General features: G+C 34.6%; 1 protein-coding gene across 1 annotated transcript; it reads right to left on the minus strand.

Moving 5' to 3' along the window:
- Positions 1-1816: 1816 nt before the first annotated feature.
- Positions 1817-2752, minus strand: LOC101583961 (taste receptor type 2 member 14-like). Its single transcript, XM_023709466.1, has one exon. It carries the CDS (start codon positions 2750-2752, stop codon positions 1817-1819), a length of 936 nt encoding a protein of 311 aa, XP_023565234.1.
- Between the last annotated feature and the right edge of the window lie 9021 nt (positions 2753-11773).

Raw genomic sequence — 11773 nt, forward strand, 5'->3', positions numbered from 1 at the left:
GCAGATTTAGTCTTCTCAAGTGGAAAATAACATTACACATATGTGAGCACTAGAAGATCTAAGACACGCAGGTGACCTGACAACAAATGCTGCAACAAACATTGTCAGTGACGACATAAAAAAGGTCCACATTTTCTTCTACAGTGAAAATGTTTCTCAAGAAGTGTCCCAAAAAAGTACTTCAGAAAAGACATACAAATATTTCCAACAAAAAATTGAGATAATGAACTACATTAGAAGAAAGTCTACTCAGCTGTGTAGTGAGATGCTGTACCAAATACATTGAAAAATAAATAAACTATAAATCAATTAATTAATTAAAAAAGAAGAAATTCTATTCCCAACTCAATACTAGCAGTGTGAAAGGGTTTCTTTGGTCAATTAAATCCTGATAGAGAATGTTTTATTCATAACAATATGGAGGATACTATTTTATTGAAGACTTAACACCACTACACACAGGACACAGGCCTTTATTCTCCTCTTCATCACACATTTTAACCTAACTCATTCTAAATATTTCACCTATTTCATAGGCAAAATTCATTTAATTTATATTTATCTTCCTTTTCATCCATAGAGTCAAAACTTTTAATACATAAACAAAACAAGCTTTACCTTAATTATAATGCTAGCCATTCATAAGTTACCATAATATTTTTTCTTATGACCACTTGATTGTTTCCAACTGGGGAACATACAGCTCAATAGTGACAAAAAGCATTAAAAAATTCCATTCCCAGTTAATTTTCAATCAAGGCTATTATAATCATCTTTTTGTATTCTTTTTAAAATTATTTATGATTATTGGTACATTTTAGGTATATACTATGATCACATTCATCCTAGGAAATTTGTACCTATAGTGACACAACTTGATTCATTTTTGTCCCACTCCACTCCACTCCTTTCAACACATTTGTCTTCCTTGTTTATAAAAGCTATGTTTCCATTTTTGCTATTTTCTTATCATTTCTTTTTTTCCTTCCTTCCTATCGCTCTCTACTACACCTAGGTCCCCTGCCATTTGAACATTTTCTTCCTATTTCACAATATCTATTATACATTTTGGACTATATTTACACTTTGGTTTCTCTCACCAGATGGATAATACAGTATTTTCTATTAATATTCTGGTATACTGAGAATAAAATAAACTCTGGTATAGATATAAAATTATAATGAAAAATACGAGTATTTTCTATTGTGAAATATAAATTAATGATGACAGTGCATTAAAAGAATTCTTAATTTTAAACTAATGTGATATAAGAATTTGGAATAATACCATCTCATGATTATGAGAAATTTTTTATGTTCATGTAAGTCAGCTTGGTATATTTTGCATACAGACAATAAATTTGGTATATTGAATTTTTAACAATCTTTATTTTACTCTAAATATTTATGCTGTATTTTAGACCCATATAATAAAAACATTTCGTACATATAAAATTATAAATATCTATTTCTTAGCAACTAGTTCATATACATACATATCTATTACCCATTTGTAGGCTTACTGTTTAAATTCATAACATTAACATTTGGCAGAATTTAATTTTTGTTCTCATCAAGTTTTCTTACAATAACAAGATGTACACTGACATGCTATGTATAGAAATATATAAATAAGTATATATATCTGCATTTGTACAGTTCAGATTGTAATGTCTTTGGATAGAGTTTACACTAAGAATGCTTCTGCAAAATATTAAAAGTTGCATAAATTAGAACATTTCAGAAGTACAAAATTATAAAAAAATTTATTGAACTCATTTTCTTCTTAGAATATGCGGCACAATCTCCAAATGCTCTATGCACCTGAAGGTTCAATATCTTCGGACCAATGCTTCAGCCACATCAGCAATGAAAGATAGGCCTGTTTCAGTTTACTATTTCCCAGGATTAGGACAAATGAGTGGAATGCAGGAAAAGAAATTTCACCAATCTCACAAAAGTAAAAATAGAGACTGTTTGAAAACTTAAATCTCCAAAGTTGTAAAAAAATTGACAGAAAAAAAATTGTGTACAGTATGAGAAAGGCAACCACACCTTGCAAGGCCTTTATGTGAGCTGTGGTGCTTACATCTCTGGACACTTTAACATTGTGATGCATTTTTTTCAGATGTTTCCACAGGGAGAAGATGAGTAGGAGAAAAATTGACAGGGATAGAGCAAAGGCTATGAATGTGAATGCAGCATTGCAGAGTAAAAGAGGTCTGAAAACCTCAACACATTTATGTAAATTGAAGATGTCAGATATGTTTCCTTTATACTCAGCAATAACAACATCTAAATAAGAATTTGTCAGCAAAAGTTGTAAAAGCAAGAGTACGAGAGACACCAGCAACATCACAGAAATGACCTTTTTAACTCTCCACTTAAAATAAAGAAAAATAGAGTTGGAAAAAATAGCTATCTTGAGACAATAAAAGATGCTGAGGCATGTGGCAAGCCACATGCTAAAATGACAAGACACAATCCAAATAATGTATATTATTCTTATCATTGTTACTTGTATCCAGAAAGTTGAATAAAACATATACCTCCACCAATATGCAAATAATAACCAGAGCAGACCAATCCTGGAGACTGCCAGAGCAGTGAGCAGGCGATCAGCCACAGAGGTCTTCTTCCTGTTGATCAGGTCTAGCGAGTTCACCAGGACTATGAATCCATTTCCTAAATTTCCTATTATGAACTCCACACTAAAAACAATAGTGAATATGTTCAGTGTGACACTACCCATTATTGATAATAGACTGGTTCAGTGTGCAATATCAATGCCAAAGATAGGTTAATGCATTCATTTAAAATTATATGTGTATCTAAATCTTAAAACTTCAAATCATATTGCTGTTAAATGAAAATTCTCACCCAGATTGCCACCTAAAAAATCGACATTTGCAAATGAGTTGGAGCATCACAGTCTTCACAAGATCCTTGTATTTTCCTGACACCTCAGCTGTGTTTCATCCAAGTACTGTCAGTCTCACACACAGGAGCCCAGGATCTGTTGCAATTGTTGATGAAGAAAACATAAAACAAAAACAAAAATATATTGATTTAAATCTTTTTTCACTTCATGCCTTCATTATGTATTTTAATCTGAGTATCTGAGTTTGGAGTGCATAAAATTTTACCCTTTTTATGTGGAAGACTAGAAAAACATAAAAATAATACAAAAGTTCAAAACAAGACGATAAGAAGTTGACAGTGATATGACAGAAATAATAAGGAACTAGGAAAATGCAAATAACTTTTAAAATTCTAACTCACATACAAAAAAAAAAAAAAGAAAAAAGAGAATCTAAAGTAGCATGAAATTTCCTTTTTTTTTTTTTTTTTACTGGGCATTGAATGAACTCAGGACCCTGTGCTTGCCAGGTAGGTGCTTATTCTACTGAGCTATCTCCCCAGCCCAAAATTTCTTAATCATTAATATTCTTTAAACTCTTCAAAACTCAATTTGTACACAGGCACATGCAAGGTTTACAAATTTCATTATGGAAATTATGAGAACCTATTAATCTCAAGATGTCATTGTTCCTTAAATGTTCAATACTGTAGTCATATTTATTCATCATTTTTTACAAAGACACATACACACACCCATATGCACTCAGATTCACATAAAATAGTCTTTGTAAAGGCAAATCTCCCATTTCATTACTTCTATAATTCAGATTTTTTGAATTAATAACATTTGGCATACATCAGGATCATGATTAATATATTTATAGCATTTAAGACATTTAGAAATGTTTTTGCATGCAAATTGTGCAATGTTAATGTAAATATTCAGAATGATTTAGAGCAGCAATTTCTGTGCATCTAAAGCAGAATAAATCTATCTGTGGTCCCATGAAGACTGAAATGAACAATTTCACCTTCAACTAAGAATCTTCCGGCTTTCTTTCTCTCCCTTGCACAGGACATTGGTTTCCTCCAACCTCCTGAAGACCTCCAGATTGCCCCTTTCTTCCCTCACCACCTGCCAATATAAAATTTCTGACCCCCACTACAGGCACCGAGGCAGGTAAGCTGCATGATACTGCCTGAATGTGATGGAGAACAGAAGCACAACACAACTGTTTTTCAGTAGTTAAAGAGTAAACAAAGAACCAAGGAAAAATTCGGTGGCAGCTGAACTCATCGGCATCAGAAATGGTAGAGAAAAACAAGGGCATTCACTGTGACAAGGTAATCCCCTCTTCATTTCCTCCAGTCAGCAGTGAGCAAAGACAACACTATGTGTTTTGAAAACTCTGACAACTGCACATTTATGGGAGGGTTATTGGATAAGACAAAATTTCCTACCTCATAAAGAAAAGTTCAGAAGAATAAAAGCATAGACATGTCACTAGAATAGAGGCAGGAAAGATCCCCATGTGACTCCATTTTCCATTATTGTGACAAAGTATCAACTATAATCAATTTAAAAGGAGGAAAGGCATAATTTGCATTATGATCACAAAACTTGGCTTTCTTGCATGGCACTCATAGCAAGACAAAATACTATGCCAAGGAGCATGTGGCACAGCAACACTAACCACCTCATAATAACTGGAAGCAAAGAGGAGAATAAAACAAGGTCTCAATACTGCCATTGAGAGAATGCACAATAACCTAACCTCCCTCCTCTAGACCCCATCCCATGATGGTTCCATACCTCTCAATAATTTCACGGTCTTTTACCATAGGGATGTGCAGGTCATTTAACATCGAATGATGATAATCTTTCTTGCTTTTCTTGTTCCAAATGACCCAGATGTGTTCTGGACAGATGACAAGGAGATATGCAAACAACCTGTGTAGTGCTCTGTGGAGAGGGAGCTGCTACAGGAACTTCCCAGTGGTTTAGAAAACAGAAAAAACTTGGGTCCATGGCAAGGAGTACACTCACGCCTGAGGAGCTCTTCCAGAGCTGAATCCCTGCTTCTTCCACTCAGGATGGAAGCACTGTGTGGTCCATCTGACCAACAATCACTTTGGAAACACAGACTTTTGCAGAGAAAGTGACAATGGAATCACCGATGATTTCTAGACATTACAACCAGAGCTCAGGATAATAAGTCAGTACTAGGAAATTGCACTAATTTTGCACATCTTGTAACTATTACCAGCTTAAGATACATATAGAGAAAGCAATGCATTTCATGTTAATTCCATTGTTTTGGCAAGTTTTACAGACTGGGTTTATTAAATGTGAAACATTATAGTTATGTCTTCAGTTAAATTCTTAGATTTATAAAACTAATCCTTAGAATATTGCTTAAAAATCTATCCATACCAATTCTGTTATTCATAAACACAAATAAAATACTAGATCACAGTGATATGACACAAATGGAAACAAAGTGACTATTGAAGCTCCATTCTCATCCTCAGATTTAGTAGCATGAGAGTTAAATGTAGCTTAGATATATGAGGAAAGCTTTTCCCTTGTGAAGTGTGTGAACACATCCATAAGCACATAGACTACTACACTTGGCTAGATATGAATAGCCAGGCTTGCTTATCTGTGGAGCCCTGCTACTGTGTTCTCAGTGAAGGAACTCATAAACCGCTAAGTCAGCATAGCTGATTATTCACTGAAGAAATGTCTCTTAGTCTTTCTTGACACGCTTTATTTAGAGAGAAGAGAAATAAATAAAAAAAAGAAACTGAAATAGTGATTAATGAGTAAAAATAGAGCCCAAGAGAAGGCAGTGGCCAGGAAAGCAGAAGAGTTCCATCAGTGCTACTCTTCAGTCCTGCAGGACCGAGACAGCATTGGCAGAATCAACTCACTGATGATTCTGGGAAAGACAGATACAGGAAATGCGCAGATCAACTGCCTTATTCAGTAGGATCATAAAACAGCCATTCATTAGGCTTTGTGTCTGAGACACACTATGAACCAAGAACAACTGAGAGTTGAAAAGTTGATTCCTGAGGCTGGCCTTTAAAGTTTCAACCCATTGCCCAGGTCTTAGCACACATCTACATAAGTGAACCAGAGTCCTGTGATTCAGATAAATCTAAATGCCTTTCACACACAGATCCTTGAACATAGCATGCAGGATTATTCAGGATGGGTTCATGTGTTTTTTTTCCAAAGACATGCAACCATTTGGCCAATATCAGTACCTAGGAGAGAGGGCACCTGTCCACACTCAGGTTCATAGCTTAAGCTAACAGTGATAAATGGAGAGGCAAACTGACCTTATGTAACAGTGTGTGGAGTAGAAGGTTGAGAATGGCATTGCTTTCTACTAGAGCTTTGACTCATGTCCTTCCTCCATGGGTTCCATGTGTTGGAATATTTATTTAATTATGAATGCATAAATGATATGGACAGTCCTGAGAGTTGTAAGAATGCTCATATTGATCCTAACCAGTTTAGCAAGGGATGTTTCTGTAAGCAGACTAAATTGGAAGGCTATAAAAGTCTCTTTTCCTGAGAGACAAGGTATGAGAAAAAATTTTTACAAATCACATTCTTCAAGGAATGAGTAGGTTACTACTAATAACACTAAGGAAATTTTAAGGAAGTAATTTTTTTCATATTTCTACTGTATTAAAATATCTGGACTTGCCATGGTCAGGTGGGCTTTTTATAGTGAATGCAGTTTACTATAAGGTTTTATTGCCATGGCTGATGCTCTCCCGGAAACAATCTTTCCTGAGCACAACATTTGATCCAGTTCTTTGTAAGTGGCTGTTGACTTCATGAAAATGTTTTATCAATGCTCATTTTCTAGGGAAATAAAAGCAAGTTAATGTTACCATTTTTGATAACCTGAAGCCAGATGACCCTGAGACTCCAGACATTTCTGGGCACATTGTTGCCTGCTGCCATAGTTCTGGCCTTGATTTCGGGTTGTACCTGACCCTGAGAGATCCATGAGAGTGCACACTCTGCAGGCTTTGGAGATGGAGATAGTCACATTCTGGATTGATGTATAGGCCGAACTTAAGAAGGTCGGATCCTGTTTACCCTTTTTGTTTACAATTAAACTTTTAAATTATTCACTGGTTTGTAAAGTAATAAAAATGCATGTCTTCAGCTCTGTGAAATTCAAAATATTAGTGGAGCCACCTGCCCACTTCTGCCCAGTGCAGGAAGCATTCCTTAACTAAGTAAATCATGAAAATCAGATAAGGTGATGTCTTGGAAAAGGAAAAAGACTGAGCTATCACACACCTCAGTCTACATAAGGGTAAACTCCTGAAAATGTACTTTATGCTTGAACCCAGGGCCTAGCTCATGCTAAACATACACTATGAATGAGCGCTCCCCTGGGCCTTTGTTATGGTTTGTGTCTATATGTGCCCCTTCCAAAGGCTCATGCACTTTTAAGTGATGTGGGGTGTTTGTTTTGTTTTGTTTTGTTTTGTTTTGCTTTGTTTTTTGATGTACCTGAATATAGAGTTTGTGATTGCCTCATAGTTCAACATTAGGATTAAGGGTGCTAGAATTACATGTGGGTGATATGTAGAACAAACCACTGAGCAGATTGTTACCGCCCTAATACAAGCAGTCTGGATAAGATAAAAAGGTCAGATGCTCAACTACCTTGTGATAAACTCTTTCTCTATGTAAAACACACTTTAGTAACTGGCAAACTTCATGGAGTTAAAACAAGCTTAGGTAACAGGGTACACTGAGAACCTATAAAAATATGAACACCAAGTGTCTACAGAATTACACCAAGGTCATCCATCCCTACCACAGAGGAATTCCCAATATCTAAGGAAGAAAATGACAAAACAGAACATTAAGCAAAACCAACTATGGAGAGGGCCAAAGAAGTAAGAATTGAATCAACTGAGAGGTTGTGTTCATCTCTTCAGACAGCCAACTCACCACAACTGTGAAGAATTATCCAAATGTCTAGACACAAATTGACCATTACACCTATGCCATGTGGTTAGTTTACTCCAGAGCCTATAGAATTCCAATGGAATGTGCTCATTACACTGAGTACATGGAAACAGAAAGAGAAGGAGACCCACAGCTTGCAGGGCTTCACATGAACATTAGTGCTGAGATCTTGGGTCCTTTACCATGGGGCAGCCTCTTCCTGAGCTGTACACAGAGGGAGTGGAGTAACATCAGAAAATGGGTCGCTGATGTGATTAAAATATAATTATGATTCCCCAAAGGGAATAAAATTGCATTGGAAACATTCACAGGGACCTGCATTTGGTCTTTACGGTCACATTATCTTCATATTCTTATGTCTAGTTGGTCTCACCTATGGGGACCACGCAAAAATGAAAAGGACCACTAACACCACAGCATCATCAATCTAATGACATCCTTCTCACTCTTGTTTTGCTGAAGAAAACAAAGTTGGGGAAATCAGCTATGTGGCCTATAAAATATCTGAGATAAACTATGAGCTGAGCACCAAAATGGTTGCTCACTGTCCAGGAAATAAGAAGAATAATTCCTATTCATTGATTCTGAGAAATTGGATGAATCATGGTTAAGTATAAGTGTATTAACCTTCACAAAGAAAAACAACTCTCAGGCTGACCATTGTGATAAGAATCTGATCACCTGTGAGCATATTCTGTATCTGACTCTGTCAGTGCAGTTCAGCAGTGCTATGGAAGAATGTGCCAAAATTTCCAAAACCAATTTGTCATCACTCATATAGAAATGATGCTTAGCTAAGTCTACAAAAACAGTAAAATAGAAAATATAATAACCCTGGGCATTATTTCTTATCTCTCAGCATAGTGTTCTACCAACACCTGGTTTCTCTGTGTATAGTAAAGTTCGGTCAGATTTTTACATTCCATGAATATCATGCAAAAAAGCTCCATAGTATACTAAAAGATCTATTAAAGGGTATGTGAAAGAAGACAGGTGTTCCTGAAAGGGCTGAAAATTAAGTCTTATACATATGGTGTACATTCTTACCAGACAGGAATCTTTCACAGAAGATGTTGGGCTGAAAGCTGAGTTCTTGTTTCCTCTTATGCAAATGACAGGATATTCTCTTTCACTGTTTTGCAGTTTTTCCTTATCTAAAGTCTACATAATTTGCCTCCTCTAAGCATCGATATCAGCTAGTAAAATTCCAAGGCCTAATATATGAAGAATGCACAAATGTGCCAATTGATAGATGCATCTAAGCCATAAATATATTATTTTAATATTTTATTATCATCAAGGTTTTGACTTGGCAAAACATCATCTTCATGTAGAAAAATTTAAAGAAATATATATGGAGGATTTTTCTCTCAACATCTTCCTCATTTTTTAGAAATCTAAATGTACTGTCTATAATCAAAACCACCCAACATTTTATTTGGTGTCTGAAAAGATTTAAAAGATCAATAAGAAACAAATTATTATGTCATTTCCAAAATATAATACCTCATACTATGCAGTACCAAAACCAAGCAGAGAGAGAGAGAGAGAGAGAGAGAGAGAGAGAGAGAGAGAGAGAGAGAGAGAGAGAGATTTTCTCTCCTCAGCAAAGGCTAAGAACAAGATCTCATTGAAAAACAATACAGCATGGCTTTATGATCTGAACAATGTCTAGAAGTTCCAGAAATGTCTAGAAGCCCACCGTAGGCCTGGCTGAAATCTCTCATCTGAATCTGGGGAGAACAGATCACAGGCTTACCTGGGTGCTTTGTGTAAAGCCATTGGATGAGCTGCTGGGAAAAACTGCTAACAGCCATTGCTGTGGTCTCCTCATGCCTGGGGAGCCTAGCATGGAAAAGCTGCCGTTGCCACTGAAACCATTTGGTTTATTTGAAATATGCTCTTTTTGGTTAAAAAAATGAACTTATTTACTTGTTTTTCCTTTGGAACTTTTTCTTTCCCTAAAATATCTCTATTTGCTTTTTGTCTACTTATTGTTTTTCTACAAGAAATTGTTACTGTCATATTCACCTATAATGTGCTTAGTTTCTATTTTATTAGTTTCTCCTTTTACTATTGGAGTTTTCACATATTACCTGCATATAGAGATTCATGTAGCTATATATTAAAAATAATTGGAAAAATATTATATATTTATAGAACTTATATAAGCTTGTTTCTTATGACTGTTCTCTAAAGATGTAACAACTACTGACATAGCATGTATATTTAGACCTGATTTCATTTTAATTTAATTTTCATTCTTTAAAAAGAATTGAATATCTTGGTCTTAACCATCCATCAGAAAAGTATAAAAACAAAGTAAAAGAAATAAAGCCACGTTGTTATGTTGAGCTGCAGGGGACTCAGGTCAAGAACTTCTGACATTGCCAGTCAAGTGGAAGACCCAGTACTATTATGGACTCCTGGACTATTTTGGAATATTTTGCTGAGTTCACACACCTATAATATTTAAATGATGAAATTAAACAAGAAAATAGGATATAGAAGAATGACCATTTTGTATCTGTGTATTCAAAGTGGTTAGGATAGATACATAGTTACACTCTCTTAATGAATAGAGGGATTTGTTCTAATGCTGTTTGTAAATAGGATATCAACTCATCTTGTACAGCAATTAACCACTAGGAAGAATGTATGCAATGTGTTAATTATTGAAACTCTCCTACCAACTTGGTTTGAAACTGTCTCATTGCTATTTATTTCTCAATAAAATTATGGGAAAAAAACAAACTTGTAGTAACTTTTGAACAAAAAAAGAATTAAAAATAGCTTAAAAAACAGAATTTAACTAAACAAAATGAGAGTTCAACAATATACACTGATATGATATATGTGGGGAGCACTGGGATAAATCTCCAAGGATAGCAAAGGATGGCTACAAATGCAGATTGTTGTTTGCAGTGTAAGTTTGAGAATCAGACTATACATGTCAATGGGCTTTTTTCTTTCCTAAATATGGAACTTTCAGCAAGTCCTTAAGCTCTTTCACTTTGTTTTCCTTATACACCAAATGTAGTGATGTTGATTTCAGAACGAAAAATGATATAATATGTTGTGTCTAGATCATGGTTTTTTTATATACACTAAAACTAAACAGTTTTCAAGTCTTTGCTATGTGCTTTCTACTTATTTTAAGATTATTTTTCCATTCATTTCTAGATCATGGAGCAAGATATAGACTAATTCATCCACTAAAATATTTATTAAATGTACACATAGAAATAAATTTTCCACATTTGCATAAAATTATCAAACATTATTTAGATACTCCTATGATTATTATTCATGTTTAATTTGAGATTCACATCATGTGTTATGATTTTCTTATATTACTTGTGATAGCTTAAAATTATAACTTAATTAGTTTGCTTAGACTATTAAAATTTCTATTTATATTTTGTCATAAAAGCATTAATAATGTCACTGTACACCAACAATGAAGTCAATAAAAAGGAAATCAAGAAATCAATAGCTTTAACAAATTGAATATTGAGAAATAAAAACATTCAAAGAACTGAAAGATATCTACATGAGAAATGCAGTACTCTTAAACTGCTGTTCTTATGGGAGTTCAGAAAATGGAAAGATAAGGGGGATAGCTCAGTAGAATAAGCACTTCTCTGGCAAGCTCAAGGGCATGAGTTCAATCCCAAGTTCTGCAAAAAAAAAAAAAATAAATAAAAATAAAAAACAGAAAGAAAGAAAATGAAAAGATATCTTTATCTTTACTGTTACTAGATAGGAAGAATGAATACTGTCAAAATAGCCATTCTAACAAACTAATACACAGATCATACGCTCCCAATTGAAACAGCAAAAGCATTATTCAAATAACTAAAAAAATAATTCTACAAATTCTAGGAAATCTCTTAGACA

This window comes from Octodon degus, unplaced genomic scaffold (genome assembly GCF_000260255.1).
Source record: "Octodon degus isolate 3935 unplaced genomic scaffold, OctDeg1.0 scaffold00012, whole genome shotgun sequence".
In the NCBI taxonomy this organism is placed as follows: Eukaryota; Metazoa; Chordata; class Mammalia; order Rodentia; family Octodontidae; genus Octodon; species Octodon degus.

Excerpts from the sequence above, each read along its gene's own strand:
- LOC101583961 (XM_023709466.1), bottom strand. The coding sequence starts at position 2,752 with ATGGGTAGTGTCACACTGAACATATTCACTATTGTTTTTAGTGTGGAG.